This window comes from Lissotriton vulgaris, chromosome 5 (genome assembly GCF_964263255.1).
Source record: "Lissotriton vulgaris chromosome 5, aLisVul1.2, whole genome shotgun sequence".
NCBI lineage: Eukaryota > Metazoa > Chordata > Amphibia > Caudata > Salamandridae > Lissotriton > Lissotriton vulgaris.
The window spans coordinates 1,630,979,820-1,631,003,011 of record NC_141693.1 but is presented as its reverse complement, the minus strand read 5'-3'; the positions used below and the strand labels follow the sequence as shown (position 1 = coordinate 1,631,003,011).

Sequence of the window (23,192 nt, the reverse complement as noted above, 5' to 3'; positions counted from 1 at the left end):
CTTGGCTGTCCACCTCTTGCAGTTGTTGTGGTGTGGAGCACTTCCCCAGGTATCAGCCACAGACTCATTCATACATAAATGAAAACAAACACAAATAATTCGCGTTTTTTGGCTTTCGGGTGAAAGATCCAGTTCACATGCCAGCCCTACTTCATGAGAGTGACCCCTCTTTTCACCCACACCTCCAGCCTAGGGTGCATAGGTACTGTTGTGACACAACCCCAGACATCTAATATGTCGGCCAACGGCTGCATCGATACTACTTGATACTACACCTGTACCCTTTGCCAAATTGTCCATGCCCAATGGTTCGCAGGTATCGTCTGACAATATAAGCAACCAATTTGCCCAAAGCCCCCCGGTGAATAGGTACCGTGCAACCCAACACAGGATTAGGATGCTTAGTCGTACCGGCCCCAGAACATCAGGAGTATGTGACCCCACGCGGACATCACACTATTTGGGTCTTCAAGCACAGGGTGCAGAAATACAGCGTGACAAACCACAGGCATCTAATGCAAAACGAGGGGCGGTGATACCGTGTGATGCCACACTGCCAATAACTGGACAGGTGCCCAAAGCATTGGTGCAGAGGTACTGTGTGGCACAATGCATTATTGTGCCTCCGTATATTCGCACAAGGGTGTATAGATTCCGTGTGACAAACCACCGGTATACTGCGCATGCAAGTATAAGCGGACCGGTGCTATAGCACTGCGTGACATACCGCACTTCTGAAACACCTGTGTACCTATAATTGGTGCTTCGGTGCTTTTGACATAGACCCCTCATCCATAAGTGCAACCGCACATTCGTGCGGAGGTACTCTTGGAGGTGTGACAACCAGGCCTGGGATGTACAGCTTTGACATCATAGGTGTTGGTAATGTGCCCCGCAGGACTGACCTCGAAGACCTTCGAATCTATTGCTGTAATATGCTAAGCGTAACTCCCCCAGTGGTATTAATCTGAATATATGATTTGTGTTTCTTGTGAACTGGTCCCAACTCAATTAAACCGTGAATGGTCCCTGCCCTAACATTGTAATATGGAAGGCTATCATAGCATTGGTTGTATTACATTGAGATCACTGAAATCAGACAGTCCATGAGCGCGTCTATCATAGCACTAGTTGCATTACCATCCGACTATCAACTGAGAGCACTTGGCACAGCATCAGTTGTATTACCTGGCGAACATTGAAAAAATTAGGCTTACAGTGAGGGTGCCTAGCATAGCCCCAGCTGTATACGTGGGGACCTCTTCCCAAATTACTTGCGAAAGATGAAATGCTTTCCCCAGCATCACCTGTGTGGATGTCATTGATAGGACCCGATAAATGACGCCTCTGACCGGGGAAAGGACAAGTACCACCTCCCAACTTGGACCCCCTTTTGAGAAATGTTGACATCAAAGTGAAATGCCCATGGCTGCGCCCCTGTTTCTGACTAGCGGTGAATGCAATCCAATACTTTTGTTAGGGAACAGGCTTCTATTTAACAGCATACCATGTACCATGTACCCAGCCCACCTGAAGGTGTACTCCATGTGTACGAGTGCCCGACTAATTAAAAAATTGGAATTAGACAGTGGATTATAATATTGCGTTCATGGTTACTTAGGGAAGGTACCGGGTACAGAGTGGAGTGCAATAGCGCACTCATGGTTATTCAAGGAAGGCACAGCACCAGTGACATTTAAGTGAGTAACTTTGACACAGATTCCCAAATACAGGTACCTAGACCAGCACCAGTAGCATTAAGTGAGTAACTTCGAACACAGATTTTTAAAATCAAGGCGCCTAACACAGCACCAGTGGCATCATGTGAGGGACGTTGAAATCAGACTTTCCCATCAAAGCGCATAGCATAGTACCGGCTGCCTTAATTGATGAACATTGAAAACATACTTTCAAATAAAAAAGGCGCAGAGCATAGTACTTGTTGCCTTACTTAATGAACACTGCATCCAGATTTTTTCAAATGAGAATGCTTAGCATAGCACCAGAGGCCTTAAGTGATGCACAATGAAACCAGACTTTCACATGAAAAAATGCTTAGCTAGAACCGGTTGCATTAAATGAGGAACATTGAAAAGAGACTTTCGATTAATAGCATGAGGCAGTGGCATTTTTTCCTTACCGCTGCAATGCAACAGTGCCTGAGATTACATTATGTAATGTAATCCACCATTCCGTTACAGAACAGGCTAATATTGTTCCTGCCTACCATGTCCCCGGCTCCCCTGCAGGTGTACAACAAATGTCTCCTTCCCAGGTGTGCTTGTCCGCATCAGCCATGTTGAGCGTAATAGCGCATTCAAGGTTACATAACGAATGCTGGAGCCAAAAACGTTTGTTCCAACTCAAAGCAGAATCTCAACAGAATTTTCTTGGGGTGTACAGTAGAGCAAAATAACATTTATTACTTCCATAATATGGTTGCTAAAAGCGTTTGGTGAAGCCCAAAGCAGCGTCTACAGCCTCCGATTGGCGTGTCCCAAAGGTCAGACCCTGGGACATTACCTTGTGCAGCACTATACATATTTTCTTTTTTTTTAAAAGGTGTGCTATTAGGATTGTTTCATACCTCCCCGGCTGCAGGAATGAATGGCTTGGAAAACTGGTGGTTTGAGGACTGATATCTATTGCTTTAGATTTGCCCAGATGCACCGGATGTGGACGCGACCCCTGTGCTCACCCCTTGGTGTCCAGCACCCAATTTAGCAGTCTAGCCGTCAGACCACATCCTCTCTCCCTTTGTACTAAACAAAAGGCTTGAAACCTAGAGAACTGAGGTCTGATGCATATTATATTACTTATAGACAGGTATTAGTCCTAGAGCGACCCTTCAAGTGAAATAGCTACCCTTCTCAAGAAGTCTTCAATGTAATGGAACTGTTTAACCGAGATCGGATTTCTAAATATGAAACCACATGCCCTAATGCAAAAATTTTCAATTGAATAGCTATACTTGTAAAGTAGTGCTTACTTACACATGACGACCTCAAGATCGAACCCTGACACCATGCTTTGATCTGGGGCGCCTCCCTGCCTCATGCTATTGTAAACGCATCTTCACAATGGGATTGCTTACCCGAGAGATATTCTTTGCATATCTTAGATCTTGCAAGTGCGCTGTGCCATACCTTGCGAATAATGTCCATAAATCAATCACCATACGCATATCTTGAGTGCAAACTAACAGCCTGATTCATCAATCATATTTGCACTCGCAAAGGGCCAGATTCTGAGAATCTGGCCCTTTGCGAGTGCGATTTTTGCATTTGAATTCATCATCCCAAATGCAAAAATCGGTAATAGCGAATTCGCAAATTTGCGATGAATTACATTTAAGGAATCTCTATTTGAGATTCCTTAAATGCAATTCATCATCCATTTTTAAATTGCGAAATCGCAATCTCGGGCCGCTATTTACCGCGAGGTCAAACCTCGGGGTAAATAGCGAAAACTCAGAAAAATGCTTTTAAAAGCATTTTTCTGAGTTGCATGTTGCACACACACATGTCCTTTGGATATGTGTGTGCGCAACCCCTGTTTATATTAGCATTTAAGGGGTGCTACAGGGTGTCCTCTGGACACCCCTGGCACCCTTTAAATCGCTATCTTATTTGCGATTAGCCAATTGCTAATCGCAAATAAGGAATACTCCCCATTCATTCCTATGGGCTTTTTGGCCCATAGGAATGAATGGGGAGTTATTCCTTATTTGCGATTAGCAATTTGCTAATCGCAAATAAGGAATCGCATTTTTTTTGCCTATTCCTACATGAATCCCGTTTTGCGAGCCTGTAATAGCGATTCCTTTTGAATCGCTATTAGAGACTCGCAAAACGGGTCTTTCATGAATCAGGCTGATAATCCCCCGGGACAAGACTGAAATGTCTCATGCAACCTTTCACTAATGTTTCTAATAGAACCATGTCACAATAATCGCCTGTGGCCAAGTTGGTATTCGCATCTAAGGCCACCCTGGTGCTTACTGTGCTGTAAACGAGCCACAAGCTCCTTTGCAATGCCCATAAATCATTCCACAAAAAAAAAAATTAGGCCTGAAATGAACACCGTTACTATTTTTATAATAACAGCAACTGCGCCGACAACAAATGTACTATCGTGCAGTTCTAGCCCACAGCGTTGGCTCAAACATTCACGCTTGCCCCCATTAAAGTAGCGAAGATGCCGGGGATCGAACTCGGGGCCTCATACATGCATAGCATGCACTCCTCCACTGAGCTACATCCAGCTACCTCCCCTGATCGCATTTTCAATAAGGTCCCTCTGCTCCGTAGAACAGCGCTATTCACGCACCCTCCAGAATCTCCTCGTTTCCTGCCCTATGAGTTTTCACGACCGATGACAACCTGCCCCCAGCCGTGCTAGATCCGCGCTTGCCAACAAAGCGCACTTGCTTTAATTATCGCCCAACATTCAGCAATCTTGCCGTGGGAACGCACTGTCGGCTGTTGCCCAGTGCTCAAAGAGGGGCTGAAGTTGGAGGCAGGGCGCGCCTAAACAGTCTTTTAAAATGCGGGGGGACGTCACGCTCAGGGTCCGCACAGTGCGCTGCTACACCTTTCAGCAGGGCACCCAAAAATTAGGGTAACACGCGAGACACGCTCCTCTAGCTGTACTGCTGCTCCATAGCGCTGTGGGCGTGACAACAAACCTCTACACCACAGCTTTCCAAGCTTTTCAAGTTGGTGACACACCTTTTTGTGAAAAAAAATTCTGGGACATGGTAACGCGAGCAAACGCAGCGAGCTGGCCCGAACCACCCACAACCCCACACACAACCCACACACAACCCCACACACACACATACAACCCCACACACACACACACACAACCCCACACACACAACCCCACACCCATCCATGCACACCCACCCACCCCCACAACCCCCAACTTCCACACACCCCCACACCACCCCACCCACACACAACCCCCACACAACTCCACACACAAACAACCCCCCACACACACAACCCCACACACACAACCCCACCCCCACATCTCCACACACACACACCCACACCTCCGACACACACACACACAACCCCAGACACAACCCCCACACACAACCACACACACACAACTCCACGCACACACACAACCCCACACACCCCCACACACCCCCCACACACAACACCCACACACACAGCCCCCACACAAACAACCCTACACACACACAACCCCACACACACAACCCCACATACACACAACCCCACCCCCACATCACCACACACACAAACCCCCACAACTCCCCCACACACCCACCCACACACACACACAACCCCCCACACACACACAACCACACAACCCCACACACACACAACCCCACAGACACCCCCACCCACCCCCACCCCCAAATAATGTACGTATGTTTTGTATGGATCTGAAGAAAACCCACATGGTTTGTAACAGAGCATGAACAGGAGATTTGCACATTTGTGATAATACATATTATATATTTACAATCTCGATACATTCCACACATATTTACAATTTTATGCACAGTGAGGTCGACACACTTGCCCAGAATCACACATTTTAAAGTCAAGTGCCAGAGCTGGAATTAAAACGAAAAGTTCCAGATCACCAGGTCACCAGTTTCGGCACTAGACTAAATCTCTGTGGTTTAGAATCCCAGATTGTTGCATGTTCTTGGAGGAATTCTGTCTCGTAAAACTCTGCTCTTCATGGGCACACTTTTGATCTAGTATCCTGGCTTCAGCTGGGTTTGCTTTTCCACACAACACGCAAGCCTATTCTTGCCACCCAGTGGCCTAATGAGCTGTTACATCTCGTGTTTCTGTAATTTGCCGAAAGTGGATACCTCCGGTTTTGCAACAGTTAATTTATAAGGGCTAGTGGACGGATAAAAACGTTTGTTGTGACCCCTGAACTCGAATGGCATGGTGAGCAAAAAAACGATGGACTTAGGCCCAGATCTCTATACTGGGGTGAACGCATAAGATTGTTCTACATTCTGTCCATCAACTGTTCTTTTTGCATTTGTCACCCCGAGTGGGCCGGGTATGCCCAGACGTGGGTCCCGTGCTATCCATGCTACTGGAGTCAAGCCATCCTGGCTGATGAGGGGTGATACACCGAAACTGGTCCTAGGTTGCTTAGTTCCGGTACAGGGAAGGCCTTGCCTGGCAGTTGGGGCGAGACTGTTCCCATTGGGTGCAGGGTCAAGACTGATTTACATATGGCTGGGTTCAAACTGGAATGGCATGGTGATCAAAAAGACCATGGATTTAGGCCAGATCTCTGTACTGGGGTGAATGCATGACATTTTTCTGCATTCTAACCATCAATTGTTCTTTTCGCACTTTTCCAAGGGCTAAGCACATCAATTTTCAAGTTAATATCTTTCAAAATTGTAATACTTCATGTTGATAAGATAAAAGATTATATTGGCTGCCTTCTACACTTGTGATTATAATGCTCCCCTATGAATAAAATGTGATTTCCATACATCAATCATATAAACTAATCATGAGGGAAATTCGAGCTTATCATTTGCAAACGTTTCAAGGGAATGTACTTATCCTATGTAAATGTTCACTGCAAATGGTTTCAACTGCACCGACTTATCACACGTGCGTTTTTGGTAGAGCAGGAAGAAACAAGCAGAAGTCTTATAGATTAAGAGCAAAAATGCAAACTGTAACAAATTGACAATGTTAGACACGAGTAATCTTTTCGAAGACACAACCAGAATTAACTGGCGCTCTTTTCATAAAAGTTTCTAATGTGTCAAAAATCCACGGTAGCAACTGGGCCCAGCAGAATCCATCTGTAAGTGGCCGGCTTCGATTTTACCTAAAGGGCACAAACTGAAACGACTGTGTTAAAAAGAAGAATGGCAAGTTGAGGATGACCTTCGAGTACATGTGAATTTATCTGCCAATGTAACTACAAATTGGTAAACAAGGCGCTATATAATTTCTCTTTCTCCCCTTCTGACTGAAATATTGGATTTTATCACTGCATAGCCCTAAGACGATATAAACTGTTGATGGAAGCATTGAACTGCATTTCGTTTTCCAGAGAAGTACAGTACACAAATAAAGACAGAACCAAACACAAGATGCTAGTGGAGTCTATTGTTTGACATTCCAAGAACCCCGCCCCCTTCAGCTTGCGATGAGGAGTAGAACATTTTCCCCCAAATGTTTTTTTTTTACGCTCCTCTTCTGTTTGTTCTGTCCAGGGCTCAAACAAGACAGATCGCCAGTATTGCCGCAGACAGTGCCACCCTCTCGGCTAAGTGAAATGCGTGTTCCCGAGATTGTTATGTTCCTGGAGGTCCGCCCCTGACGCCTCGGGCGTGGGGCGCGCTAGTCATGTGACTCCGGTTAATAAAAAGAGGTCTCGCACGCACGCAGGCATTCGGAGGCGTGCAGACCGAGCAACAAAGTTATTCCCAGTGTCCGACTGAGTTTATTCTAGGGCCACGTGTTAGGCCTAGTCAGGGTTAGATGCCCCGGAGTGTAGGTCCCAGATTGATACCCCTAGGGCGATCACTTCCCCCCTACAGGACACAACAATTGGCGACGAGGGTGGTTGCCGACCCCTCGCTTGGGGTGTGTGTGTGCCCGCTTTCGGGTGAGGCGGCTGCGAGCACTGCCACGTGCTCGTGGTGCTCGTGCCTTGCTGTCCCACACGCCCCCACACAGCGTGCCTGGAGAGACGAAGACTTCCACCCCTGGCATTTTGGAGGTGAGCGGCGCTGCCCAACGCTACCCTGCTGCGCATCGAAGCACGATCTCCCCATCCGGTGCCGCACCGTGCCCGGTGGCACGTGCGTGAAACGCACCTCGGCCCGTCTGGCGAGACGATCTGGGCGGCGTCCGGTCCTGCCTGGCTGCTCGAGGGGACGTGGTGTCTGCCTGCCCCAAGGTGCCGCATTGCCATCCGAATCTGGAGCGCCGGTCGCACGCGCTCCGCTGCGTTTGCTGAGGGTCACACCGCGGTCATTGTCTGCACTGCCGGTGGACATTGACACGTCTGTGCAAGTCCCCAGTCGTCAACGACCTCATCGGAGCGCCACTCCGGACCTCGCCTCGGCCGGCCACGGGCCTGATCAAGCGCGTCCTGGGCGATGGCTACCATTCCGCCCATTGAACCGTTTGTGGTGGAGGGTGCGCCCTCTACTCTCGCCCCGAAATGGAAGGAGTGGGTGGACAGGCTCCTAATATTCTTTGAGGCCACCAAGGTTCACAAGGAACGGAAGCGTGCCATGGTTCTCCACCTTGGCGGCAAAGACATTCATTCCATTGCTCGGACCCTCACAGAGGCGACCCCCAAGACTCATCATACCCTGATTAACGCTCTCAATGCGCACTTTGAGCCCATGGCGAACCAGGACTACGAACGTTTCATCTTCCGACAAGCACGGCAACTGCCGGAAGAGTCGCTGGATGCATACCACTCCAGACTTAAGAAACTGGCATTAACTTGTGGGTTCCAGGATGTGACGGAGGAGATCAGGGGACAGATAATACAGGGGTGCGCTTCTGCAAAGTTGCGAGAGAGAATCCTGGAAGAATCGGGGAAGCCTCTGCCCGACATCCTCACCCTTGGCCGCACGAAGGAGCTGTCCAAGGCCAGGGCGGCACACATGGAGGCTGCACTACAAGCCAATGTGAAGGTGGAACCGATCAATAAGATACAGGTCCAAACACCGTTCAAATGGCCCAAAAGAATGACGCCCCCCCAAGGCGGGGCATCAGGACAGTCATGCGGTTACTGTGGAGGCCCGAGGCACCCGGCACCAGAATGTCCAGCACGGGGCAAGAGATGCTCAGGATGTGGCAAGATGAACCACTTTGAAAAAGTATGCCGGTCCAAGAGGTTCCGCAAGCCACGTCAGACGGTGCACACAGTCGTGGAAGGGGAGCCCAGCAACAGCGACATGGATGACGATGGCGAAGAGGAGCGGTCCGTACACAAGGTGCACATGATCGGCACCGCCACCAGACGCACCAGGACACTGCCCCAATGCTCCATCCAGGTGGCGGATCAGGAAGTCATGGCGGTAGTGGACGGCGGCGCATCTGTAAACCTTATGAGTGCGTCTCTCTACCGAACCATGCCTACACCTCCGAGCCTCAGCCCCACCCCCATCACTGTGTTTGCCTATGGTCAAGACATTCCGCTCCGGATCCGTGGGAAGTTCAGGGCGGCAGTCCGCCATGGGGACAAAGTCACAAGAGCCAACATCTTTGTGTCGGAAGAGGGTCAAGGCATGCTCCTGAGCTGCAGAACAGCCGAGGACCTGGGGGTGGTCACATTCGCCTTTGGAGTACATGAGGAGTCGGTGCAACAACTGATCATGGACTTTCCAGATCTATTTGAGGGAATTGGGTGCCTCAAAGGTCGTGAAATACATATGCACGTGGACCCCACAGTGCAACCTGTGGCCCTGCGACACCGTCGCATTGCATTCCACCTTCGGCCACTAGTGGAAGAAGAATTGCAGAAGCTGGAAGCAGCCGGAATAATCGAGAAGGTATCAGGCCCCACCCCCTGGGTTTCGCCCATCGTGGTCACGCGGAAACCAAAGCAGCCGGGAGCAGTCCGGATCTGCGTAGATATGCGCCTCCCAAATGCTGCCATCAAAAGGGAGCGCCATATCACCCCCACGATAGATGACTTAATCGGGGAAATGGCTGGGGCCTGCTGGTCTTCCAAACTTGACCTTCGTGCGGGGTATCACCAACTGGTGCTGGATAAAGAGTCAAGAAATATCACAACCTTCTCCACCCATATTGGACTTCGCAGATACACTAGGCTTAGTTTTGGGATATCCAGTGCGGCTGAGGTCTTCCAAAATGTCATTCAGGAGCTGATTGCTGGCATACCTGGAGTGATTAATGTCAACGATGACATCATGGTGCATGCCCGAACAATTCCAGAACATAATCACCGGTTGACGCAAGTATTCCGCAGGCTCCGCAGTGCGGGGCTCACGCTACACCGAGACAAGTGTGAATTTTTGCGGACAAAAATAGGGTTTTTCGGATATGCTTTCTCAGCTGAAGGCGTAAACCCCGATCCTGACAAAGTCAAAGACATTAAGGATGCGCCACCACCCACGACGGTCACGGAAGTCAGGAGTTTTCTTGGCATGGTGAACTACTGTGGTCGCTTCATCAAGGACCTGGCCAACCTAACCCTCCCGCTGCGTGAGCTTACTAAGGACTCCACTCCGTGGAGCTGGGGACCGGAGCAGGAGAAGGCGTTCCAGGACATCAAGAGCTCCCTCTCCAGCAACACCACGCTGGCGTTCTTTGACCCGCGAAATTTCACACTAATCGCAGTAGATGCCGGACCGGCGGGGTTGGGGGCCGTACTGATGCAAAGGCCAATAGATGAACTAGAGTGGACCCCAGTTGCCTTCGCCAGTAGGTCCCTCACGGTCACTGAACAGAGGTACTCACAGATTGAAAAAGAAGCAATTGCAATTCATTGGGGATGTCGACACTTCCACCTGTACGTCTATGGTAAGCCATTTACGGTGGTGACCGACCACAAGCCGCTGGTGGCTCTGTTCTCAGGGACTTCATCGAAACCACCCCCAAGAATAGAAAAGTGGATATTGCAACTGCAGGAATACAACTGCAACATCGAGTATCAACCAGGAGCGAAGAACCCGGCAGATTACTTATCTCGACATCCCAGGCCTGCGACTCCGGAAGAGATGGATGAGGCAGAAGAAACAGAAGCGTATGTGAGGTGGGTAGTGGCCAGGTCATGCCCGCGCCCCATATCCCTGGAAGACGTCGTGAGCGCCACGGCCCAAGACGCCTGCATACAACGTGCCAAAGACCTCCTTCGGACTGCCAACTGGCATAAAGCCAAGGAGAGCTGGAAAGTGCTCACCCCGGAGGCTCAGAAAGTAATGGAGAGTTTGTACCATGTAAGGGCTGAACTTAACGAAGATACGGCCGGATGCCTGCTGCGAGGACATCGCCTAGTAATACCCACGGCTCTCACGGGACAAGTAATACAACTAGCGCATATAGGTCACCAGGGGATGGTCAAGACCAAGGCCCGGCTGCGAACCAAAGTATGGTTCCCCCTCATGGACGACATGGTGGAAAGCGTGGTGAGGTCGTGCACTGCCTGCCAAGTCACGGGGGAAGCCTCCCGGGAAGCCCCCATCATTGTGGAGCCTCGACCATGAGGACCCTGGGAGCGGGTCAGCATGGACTTTGGCAGTCTCCCGGACGGAAGACACACTCTGGTGATGATAGATGACCATTCAAAGTACCCCGAAGTGGAAATCGTGACAAGTACCAGTGCAGACTGTGTTATCCCCAAAATGGAAAAGATTGTTGCCACTCATGGTGCCATGAAGGAACTTCGAACGGACAATGGACCACCATTTCAAGGGCAGGATTTGGCTACCTATCTGTCATCTCTTGGGACACGCCACAGGCGCATAACGCCTCGGTGGCCTCAAGCCAATGGGGAAGCCGAGAGGTTTATGAGGACACTGAACAAAGTTATCCGCATTGCTAACGATAAGGGGCAGTCTGTGGAAATGGCCATTTTCACGTTTCTTCGAAGCTATCGCCAGACCCCTCACTCCACAACAGGGGTTGCCCCGGCACATCTTCTCCTAGGAAGAGTGGTGACGGACTCTATTCCACATCATCCACAGTGGTCACCTGAAGTGGTAAATGAAGAGGTGGTCGCGAGGAGAAGAAACACCACATTTGCCAAAATCAGCCAAAGACGACGGGCAGTGCCACCCCAGTTCAGACGAGGAGATGTGGTGCTTCTTCGCAATCGCATAACTAGTGGCAAGTTCAGACTCAATTATGAGAAAAGGCCGCGGCGAGTAATTGGGGTGAAAGGCACCCGTCTCACAGTGATCCGAGGACGAGAGAAGGTGACTCGCAATGTGTCTCACTTCAAACTGTTCCACTCTGCAGCCCCGGAGTCAGAGCATCGGCAGGGTGTTGAACAAACTGAAACTGCAACTAATTCACCAAATGTTGAATCAACGCCCAGTCACGAGGTCAGACAAAGTAACGATCCACAAGCCGCCAGTGAAGAAGTGGGAGGTGACGCGGAGGCCCTTGAGGAGGCCCCAGATCCGGAGGGGGCCGACAGAGAGGCGCCAAGTCACGAGTCCGAGGCTGGAGCGGAAATGCTGAGTCACAGGGGGTCGCAACGTCAATTAAGAGACAATCCCACCCCCTCCGGCTGGTTGCGAGACTACTTCACGTAAGACTGTTCCCATTTGAATATACATATAGCGGAGCAGACTAGCAAGTAAAGTTGTGCTGCAATTAAAGGACGCTGAAAGTGTTGGTCCTAATGTTCACTGAGACTGAATGAATATGTTTAAATTGTGGTTTTGTTGTGGTTTGGTTTTTCCTTATTTTAGGGGAAGCTGTGGGAGTGGCAAAAAAGAATTACAGCCTCCTAGAGGCTGGAGGGGCAGGCTGTGGAGCCAGGAGTCAAAGAGGCAGACTCCCGCGCTCCCTGGCCTTTTAACCCCTCACTTGCCAGGCCGGTTCTACCCGGCCTGGCCTTAGTGATTCAATCACTTCCGGGTCACTAGGAGACCCGGGGTCCAATCAATGTTGAGGCGCGCCTTTTGCGTCATTGCGACGCAACGAGATGCGCCCCACACCATGGAGCAGGTGGGGGCCGGTGTGCCCACCATACTTGCAGCAGGCCTTTCTGGTCGTGTCACACCAGGGTAGACATCCTAAATGTGCAAGTTGTGGCGACTGGCAAAAAATACAGTGTGCATATTTATTTAGTGTTAACAGTGCTGATTGTGGTAACAGTGTGCACCCTATTAGGTTAGGTGTGCAGTTTCTGCTTCAAAGTACATGGGGAAAATTATTTTTACATAGCATTCTTACAATATCATAGTGTGCGGCGATTGTGGATGGTGATGTTCTGCTGCTGGACAATTAAATGTCAACTTTCCTGGAGCATACACAAGGACTGGTCTTCTCTATGATGTCTGCTCCTCAGGAATAATCCAGTGCCCAGGAAGTCCATTGCAACGAGTACCTTGACAGCCAAAAATGGAAATGAAGCTGACAGTTAGTGAAGTTAGCTCTTGCTGCAATGCTGCAAATAGATTTACATTCAGGAAAAATTCCAGAGGGAAGTGGTATATCCCTACATTCTCTCATGGCTTATTTTCTGTAGATCAACTTTCTCCTCCTCAAATAGTTATGTCTCAGGATGTGAGGCACTGCAACATACACTGACACAGACAATGTGGAAAGGAAGTTTAATCTATGGCTGCCTTTTTACAGTAATAATCTGGTGATGGTTAGATAATGTTCAGCTAGTGATGGGTCCCTCCCTTGCATTGCCAGATCTGCATTAATCGTGAGATGTATTTTAGATGAAATTTAATTCAGTGTGTATAAACTTAGGAGGGCCATGATGTATGTGGGTGTGATCACTTTTTTAGGTCTCGCTCTCGATACCTATTGTTGTGGAGATGCCTCTCAAGGGAGACAGACTGGGGCACTCGCGGCGATTCGGGTCTGTGGACCCGCATGCACAGGCACGCGTGCACGCACATCTCCTGTCCCGCAGCCAAACCAGCATTCAGTTTCACTGCTTACAGTGAGACAAGAGATGGCCCGCGCAGCACGCCGGAATAGGAGCGTGCGTGAACACGCGTTCCGATTCCGGCATGCTGTTCACACAAACACACACACACAGGCAAACACACAAACACATACACACACAGGCACACACGCACACACATCCCCTCCCACTCAGCCCCCCCACTCACCGGGCTCTTTCCGCGTGTCCCTCTCCCTCCGCAGCGGGTCAGTCTCAGCAGCAGGCAGACTCGGAGGTCCGCGTGCCATCTCAGGCGATCTTCAGCTGATGTGCACGCTCAATGCGACTGCGTCTCCTGCGCTCCCACTGCGCTGTTTCGCTCCCGGCGATCCTCAGCTTGTTGTATTCTCTGAACGGTGCAGGACGCATGCACTCAAGTAGCAGTGCAGCACAAAATAATTCCATAGTTGCCGCTACTTACGTGGCTGAAACGCGCATGCACTGCAGTATTTGGCTGGTACGGCTTTATTTTAATTGAAACTCTGTTAAGACCTTACACTTGTTTTTCTTCAGCAGCTCTCACAGTGAGTAGCTTTGGGAGCCAAGCGCGCTCACGCTGTGTTTTGGAGGGGGTGTCTGCCCCTCCCCCTGTACCCTCACGCTGCGTGTTCTGCACGACCGCTAACTGGGCACTAATGAGTGTTCAGTGGGGGCTCCTGCTGTTAGAGCAGGAGCTTCCCAGCACCAGCATGTAACCAGAGGCAGCTGCAGGGCTGGGTCCGCCTTCATCCCAGCTCTCCTCCTCCTCCCACCCCTCAGCCCCCCACCCCGCCTCATCTGCCTCACGTTCCTCTCTTCCTGTGCTGCGGGCAGGGGATCCTGTTCTGTTTCTTGGCGGAAAGGTAAGTCTCAGGTGAACCTATCTCCTGTGTCGACTCGCGGTTTTGCTCTCGTCTCCTGTCTTTCTTCCCCTTCTTTCCTGCAGCCCCACTCCTGGTGCTTACTTTCTTGTTTTTCTTACTCTCCACCCCCATTCTTAGTTTTCTGCCTGGAGACTCATCTTTTACAGTTACCGCAAGAAACCTTAAAGCCCCTTAAAGGCAGCGGACCCCCAGCCCTCCTTTCATCCGGTTACTCTCCCCTTCTTTCATACTAATTTTCTTTCCCTGTGCAGTTGAGCCTTCCTTTTAACCCTCCTCTTCTTTCTGTTGTGCCCCATTCTCTTGTTCACCTCCCGTGCCATTTCTCGCGCTCCATCTTTTAATTCTGTCTTCTGTACGCTTTTGTAACCTGCACACATCACTTTTTCCTCCTTTAATGTATCGATTGCTACCTCTTGTATTTTGGTTGCTCACTATTGTCACTTTTGTCGCATGTAATATAACGTTTGCTTTTATAATTTGTTCACTTGTAAAAAAAATTTGTGCCAGTCTCCATTTCGGCGCCCTGCAGTTCTCCCTGCGTTCGATGTCTGGTGCAGGCAGCTCCCCAGGGGTACCTTCACAGCTGCTCCCTAAGTGGTTAATTGGCTGGGAATGGATAGCTGAGCCCTGCTCCCGCTGCAGGCCAGTATGCTTTTCCTGCGCACCTTACCTGCTCTGTTTACTTTGCAGGCAGAAGAAAGCGAATCCCTCTGGGTTATCTGGACAGCGTGTTTAAAGTCCCGTACAAGGAAATCTTTGCCATATTTTCATTGGTCATGCTGGAAGAAGTAATAATGTATTGTCTATAAAGGGTTGTAATGTTCATTAACATTAGTGGTCTCTGAGTGTACCCAGACCATGTTTACCGTCCTCATATGCTTCTCTCGCGAAGTGTCTTCTACAGACTTACTGATGATTCTGTTTCTTTAGTATTACAGCTTGATGTGGACTTTGAAGCACTATACTACACATTATATTAAATATGTGCTCCAGGACGCCATTTCTTCCGAGCTGCTCGCGTTTCTAGAATGTTTTTCAACTATGAAAAATGCATTTGATGGTGTAATTCCAAGAAAACATATGGCATGCAGGATCGATTGAAGCATCCCTAATATGGAGCATCTCATGTTATCGGGGGATGTTTGTAGAATTGCAGCTTGTTGTGCCTCTCCCGGCCCTTCTATCTTTCATGCTGTTTGATTTTCCCTCCTTTTATCTATTTTTCAATTTCTTTTTGCAAATTGTCTTTAATCCGTACTGTGTTACTTTTTTTTTGTTTGGCCCCGCATCAAGCAGCTTTCTCATTGCTGTCCTGCCCCCGGGCGCCGAGCTAAACTTTCAGCATTATTAACACGAGTGCCATATTTTAGCTGACACCCACTTAACTTGCTGATTTTGCCAGTGCTTGTTCTTTCAGTGCGCGCAATCCAGTGTCTATAGTGCGAGCGTGGTGTTTGTTTACCTAGAGAGCAGCCGAAGATTACATGCAGGCTGTCCGCAATGTAAATGCATGTTTTATTATCCTTCCCTGAGTTAGTGAACAGAAGTTTGGATTTCTAAAAGATTCTTGGCATTTTATGAGAAATAAAATCAGGGCGTCCTGCAAAATGCTAATAGGTTTTGCACCGAGGATACCGCACCGAGGCAGCTCTGTGACACGTGCAGGAGGCAGTGTTTGTGAAGCCAGTAAAAGGCCCTATCATCACTTTGTATGAACTTTTTATGAGTTAAAACGCCCAGGTTTAATGGTTATGCTGTGATATAACCACACACAACCAACAACCACACACAACCACACCCGACCACACACACAGCCACATACACAACCACACACACACATACAACCACACACACACACACACATACAACCACAGTCACACACACACATACAACCACACACACAACCACACACACAACCACACTTTCAGTGCACACTTTCAACAGACACCATCAGTCGCCAGTGCACACTTTCACCGGGCACAAACACCACCAGCCGTCAGTGCACGCTTCCACCAGGCACACACCACCAGACGTCAGTGCACGCTTCCACCAGGCACACACCACCAGATGTCAGTGCACGCTTTCACCAGGCACACACACCACCAGATGTCAGTGCACGCTTTCACCAGGCACACACACCACCAGCCTTCAGTGCACACTTTCACCAGGCACACACCACCAGCCGTCAGTGCATGCTTTCACCAGGCACACACACCACCAGCCGTCAGTGCATGCTTCCACCAGGCACACACACCACCAGCCCTCAGTGCACAATTTCTACAGGCACACACACCACCAGCCATCAGTGCACACATCAATTGTTAACGCATCCACAATTAACTATTGTAGCAATCGCAGTATGGCGCACTTTACTTTTAAACATATTCATCTAAAGCGCAGCATGCCACCATTGCTACAAAAATAAATATACATTTTTTTGGTCTATAATTTTTAGACTTTTGTGGCAATTGGTGTTGCAATTTTTAGCAATGCCAATAGCTCAAACTTAATTAATGCGAGACCTATTGCATTGCAAATGCTTGTTTATTTATTCATATGGCCAGCGTGGTGTACTGATTTGTAGTTGATGATGCATGTGATATGTTTTAGTGACAGTATTGTTACCCTTTTGTGTCTGTGGATATCATAATGGTGCTAGCTCTGGATGTAAAAGTAGTTCTTACATTCAGGTAGTGTTGCCCCCTGCAACTAATGACCTCTGTGTGAACCCATTGCTGATCCAATGATCCAATGAGTGAACTGGTGTTCACTTCAAGGTTGGTCAGGAGTGAAATTAATCCTGGTTTGCCTACTGTACTGTTTGAGTAGATGTGGGTGAGAATTATGTGTCTTAAGACTTAATAATCCAATGACCATGCATCATACGCTAGAACTACTGAGGTACTCTTTATTATTATCAGACATGGCTATGTGAATCGACCCGATTAATTTATTTCCAGATACTATTTTTAAAGATTTGTTTTTTTTTCCCTTTGTGGCAGATTTGATTGAACTGATGATGATTCAGAACGCTCAAATGCATCAAGTTATCATGAACAATATGACAATATCAGCACTGTCATCATTTGGGTACAATGCCACACCAGCAACTCCTAAGGTATTGTAGATGATCTGCACCACCAGAGGATAGATATTGGCAAAACTGTTGTCAAAATTTTAACATTGATTTGTCGATTATTGCTTATAATATCGTCTTTCAAATTGTTCCAGAAACATCTCCATCCAATGAGTGACCCCTTTCTGTTTGTCGATGGCATAAAATGTGTCCCTGCTTTCTGGCTTCATCATATGACCTCAGTGCACCATGACCCTGACAGAACTAAAAATTATAAACCATTTTGGGTCTGGCATTAGCAAAGGCCTTTTTTTTAAATGTAAAAAATAAATTCATATATACCTATATAGGCTTTCTGCAAACCCTCTTCACCCATTGGTCTGTTGTCGCATCACTCACATTTTGCTTCTGGCTAGCACAAGATACAGCATTGGGCAGTGGGCCCACACACTGGCTTCCTTTGTTTTGAGTGACAGCATTTCGTGGGTGGGGGGGAGGAGGGGGCAGTCGGGCGTTGAACGGGTATGAGCTTGAACCAGAAGACAAATTATGTTCTTTGGTTCCTGGAAAGCAAATAAACTGATCTGCATCAATAAAGGGAACAAGTAGTCTGGAGCTGGACTTTCCAGCCCTCGAGCTTCTATGAATAAAAGCGACTATGTTCCTTTCCGAGTGCATAGTAAAATATTATTTTTTGTATTTTGCAGTTCCAGTCTGTTCTGTTTCACATGTGTGAGAAATTGGGTTGTTGGTTGAGTGGGGTGTTAACTATGCTCAAGCAACAGTCACAATCCCTGTCAGGGAGAACCACAAAAATCACAAAATTAACCTATGCTCGACCCATTGATAGCTTGGCATAAGAGCAGCCAGGCTTAACTTAGAGGCAATGTGTATAGTATTTCTACAGTGCACAACCAGTAATAAAATGAAAAAACAACCCAAGAAAAATCCCATCTCTATTAAAAAAATTAGGGTCAATTTTAATAAATTGTTTGACACCAAAACAACAAAAATCCAATTTGTAGAACTGAGTTCTGAATTTTGTAAGTTTAAGGTGAAAAATAGCACCTAAAAGATCAAAGCACCACCTGAAGACAACTAGTCACCAAGACTAGGGTAAAATCGTAAGTCATGGCAGATTGTGATGGAGCATGGGTTGGATACAAATAGTGGATTGGGCCCAGACTGCGCTTTCCTTTGGACTTAGAAGCAAAAAATCTCTTAAAAGCTGGAGGTTCAGTGGGACAGGTGGTGTACAAGGAAGAGGTGTCATCGTCGGGGAGTTGCTGGATAAACTTGGAAAAAAGATTTCCATGTTCGGACTCAGTCTCTTTTTTGAAAGTCAAAACTTTCAGAGGAATGAGGCAGAAAGCTTTAGCTGATGAGGCCTGCACAGGTTCAGATATTCCTTCTATGAAGGACTGCTTAATAGGATTTGCTGCTGCTTAGGAAAACGTAGTGAGAGCTGCCGTTAAGTCAACCCGAGTGGTGATGCACCTTGGGTGGATAGACAAGTGGACTGGTCCCAGTTTCCTCTCAGTTGCCAGAGCACTTTTTAGCCACAAATGTTCCCAAAGTCCCACGTTTTGGATTTTGGCTATTTAGAGTAATATTACAGAAGTGCCCTGGGGGCGCAACAGGTGTTAGAGCCTGCATTGCGTGCCCCAGCACTTTTGTATTACAGAAGGGGGCGCAGACATTTGTGTGGCCCCTTCTGTAATACAGATAGAGCTGACGCACATATAGCGCCATCACTATCACCAGAGAGCGTTCCCCCATTTGCATGGGGGATGGACTCATCCAAATGAGGGAATTCCTTTGCCTCTCGGTTCTCTTAAGCCTCACCAGGTCAATTGTAAGTGCCACTGTGCACCGTTTAGGCCACTTCCCACCGAAGAGCACCTTGGGCCACTTCCTGGTCTGTAAGCTGGGGATCTACATATGACCCTACATGTCCCCCAGTGATTTTTAACTGTCAGCCTGTAGGCACACACTGTCACTGTTTGCTTCCAAGCTCTACTAAGCCCATGCCTAAAAAGTCAGTAATTCCAAGGACCCTTCGAGTTGCAACTAGAGGCTGGTACACCTAAAGTGTACCAGGCAGAAATCTGCTAATGTAGACCCCATGTAGCCTGTCCTGCCAACAGGTCAGATAAACAATCCCTAACAGAAGTGTCTTGCACCACCACAGCCTGAGGCTCAGGTCCACTTTCTCTGTAGTAGGCACCACCTGGCCACCTGTTTGTGCCACTTCGGGCTCACCTACCTTCTGTACCACGTCCTTCAAATGGGCCTGTGCCCCAAGGCTAGCATACCAACTGTATACTAGGTAGTAGTCTGCCAAGACAAAGTCATCTGCAGCTTGCCCTTCTGATAGCTCATAGAAACAATCCCAGACAAGAATCTAGCAACAACCCAGACTGATGCTTAGGCTCCCTTCCCTCTGACGTAGGCATAACCCAAATGCTTGGCTTTGCCATTCCATACACACCCGTCTCCTGCACCTCCTCTGTCTTATGGGCCTTGACCCCTTGTCCAAAGAGTCTGATCCCACAGGACCAACAAGAATGGGCTGCGCCACTGCTGCCATCTCAGGATCTGGCAAACAGTCCATAGGATTACATCCTTCACTGTACCCTTCCGGTTTCATACTCTATCTTGACAGTGTCTACCACTAACCCACCTCAGGAATTGAGGGCATGTATCACCAGCTTGAAATCTCCTCTAGGCCAATCACTAGCACAGCTTGGGAAACTAGAGCACTTACTACCTATCCTTCAGATCCTCAGGTGCTATCACTATATCCATCCCTTAAGTGGGTCATCCCCCACCATTGGTCACGGTTGGACAGCTTGCTTGCCCAGCAGATAACCTATTGGGACCTTTGGAACCACACATTTTTCTTGTTCCCCCACCATGGAAAAATGTGTTTGAAGACCAGCCACAATGCTGGTGGTAACCCTTAGTGGTACACTAACTTCCTGGTACTCTCCTGCCTTTCGGTGCTAGTGGTTTTAGGCCTGCAACATTGGCAGAATCAGGCTCCTCAATATAGACATTTGCATTGCCCATGAAATGTCCAGAAATGTCCTGCAGCCCCTCAATCATCTTCTACAACCTATGAAGCAGGACCTATGTCTTGTTCCCAGTCTATGGTTGGATCGTGTTGCTGGTTTTAGTCCTATAGAGAAACAACCTCCTCATAAAGGCCTATTGTGCATTGTTGGGTTTCAAAGGATACTATTGCTTTTGCTCGCCCTAGCAGAAACAGTTCTATGAAATTCCACCCAGCTTTTACATCCCTTCAAAATGACAACTGGTCAAAATAAACACAGTTAATACATTCATCAACAATTTGTGCAATGTGTATATGAGCATGTGCTTTCCTTTCCCGAATGTTGAGCTCATGCAGTCAAACCCATGAACCCTCTCTGAACCTTGCTTTGTGATATTTGCTCATGGATTCATGGGTATTGTGAGGACAACTGAACTTATCAAATGCTATTAGTGTCCTGGAACTGGATAATACTGATCCCAATGCGGGCAACCAAAGTTGGCTTGTACCCCTAGCTTCCGGACTAGGGCACTTGACTATTTTAAAACTGGAAAGTGCGGCACAAGGCTCTTTAGTTTAAAACACAGGGAAGCCTTTCTGCAGTGCATGTAAAGCTGCTCATTTCTTATTCTTGCAAAAACAACAATTGATGGACAGAATACAGAACAATGTCATACCTTTACCCCAGTACAGAGATCTGGGTCTAAATCCATCATTCCTTTGCTCTCCGTGTCATTCCAGTTCAACCCAGCCATATGCAAATCAGTCTTGACCCTCTGCCCAATGGGAACAGTCCAACTCGAACTGTCAAGCCAGGTCCTCCCTGTTCTTGAAACAAGCATCCTAGGACCGGTTTTGGGGTCAGCCAGGACAGCTTGACTCCAGTGGCAACGAGAGCACGGAAATCATGTCTTAGCATGCCCGTCCCACTCGGGTGACAAATGCAAAAAACAACAATTGATGGACAGAATGCATAACAATGTCATACATTCACCCCAGTATAGAGATCTAGACTTAAATCCATCATTTTTTGCTCACCATGCCATTCTAGTTTGAACCCAGCCATATGCAAATCAGTCTTGGCCTTGTGCCCAATGGGAACATTCCAACCCGAACCGCCAGGCCAGGTCCTCCCTGGACTGGAAACAAGCATCCTAGGACCGGTTTAGGGGTTTCACCCCTCATCAGCCAGGATAGCTTGACTCCAGTGGCATGGAGAGCACAGGATCTACGTCTGAGCATACCAGTCCCACTCGGGTTGCCAAATGTAAAAACATCAATTGATGGACAGAATGCAGAACAATGTCATACATTCACCCCAGTACACAGATCTGGGCCTAATTCCATCGTTTATTTGGTCACCATGCCATTCCAGTTTGAACCCAGCCACTTGCAAATCAGTCTTGACCCTGTGCCCAATGGGAACAGTCCAGCCCGAACTGCCAGGCCAGGTCCGCCCAGGACTGAAAACAAGCTTCCTAGGACCGGTTTCGGTGTTTCACCCCTCATCATACAGGATAGCTTGACTCCAATGGCATGGAGAGCAAAGGACCCACGTCTGAGCATACCCATCCCACTCGGGGTGACAAATGCAGAAACAACAATTGATGGATAGAATGCAGAACAATGTCATACATTCACCCCAGTACAGAGCTCTGGACCTAAATACATCATTTTTTTGCTCACCGTGCCATTCCAGTTTGTACACAGCCATATGGACATCAGTCTTGACCCTGCGCCTAATGGGAACAGTCCAGCCTGAATTGCCAGGCCAGGTCCTCCGTGGACTGGAAAAAAGCATCCTAGGACCGGTTTCGGGAATTCACCCCTCCTCAGCCAGGATAGCTTGACTCCAGTGGCATGGAGAGCACGGGACCCTCGTCTGATCATACCCGTCCCACTCAGGATGAGAAATGCAAAAACAATAACTGATGGACAGAATGCAGAACAATGTCATACATTCACCCCAGTACAGAGATCTGGGCTGTAATCCATAATATTTCTGCTTACCATGCCATTACAGTTTGAACCCAGCCATACGCAAATCAGTCTTGACTTTGTTCCCAATGGGAACAGTCCTGCTCGAACTGCCAGGCCAGGTACTCCCTGGACTGGAAACAAGCATCCTAGGACCGGTTTCGGGGTTTCACCCCTCATCAGCCAGGATAGCTTGGCTCCAGTGTCATGGAGAGCACAGGACTCACGTCTTAGCATACCTGTCCCACTCGGGGTCACAAATGCAAAAACAACAATTGATGGACAGAATGCAGAACAATGTCATGCATTCACCCGTCCATCATTTGTTTGCATAGCACATTTCTTATTCATGGCATCAAGCTAATGAGCACACCTCTAGCCTCCCAGGCAGTGCCTACAATTTGAATATTGGCTATACTGTTGCCACAGGAGGGACACAGTATCGCTAAAATAATAGGAGGGGGGGCGTGGCCAAGATGGCAGCAACATAGGATGTGCTTTGCTGCCTCTCTGCCGACTGCCGTTCTATAGCACCGACTTGCAGCCTTCAGGAGCCGTGCTGGTGGAGATGAAG

General features: G+C 48.4%; 1 protein-coding gene across 1 annotated transcript in view; it reads left to right on the top strand.

Annotated features, from left to right (window-relative positions):
- Nucleotides 1–23,192, top strand: part of PRR29 (proline rich 29) — a 715,263-nt gene that overhangs the window by 346,326 nt on the left and 345,745 nt on the right. Inside the window, exon 3 of the mRNA XM_086923774.1 lies at nucleotides 17,513–17,628. Coding sequence (XP_086779900.1) covers nucleotides 17,513–17,628 — 116 coding nt within the window. The remainder of the gene's footprint in view (nucleotides 1–17,512; nucleotides 17,629–23,192) is intronic.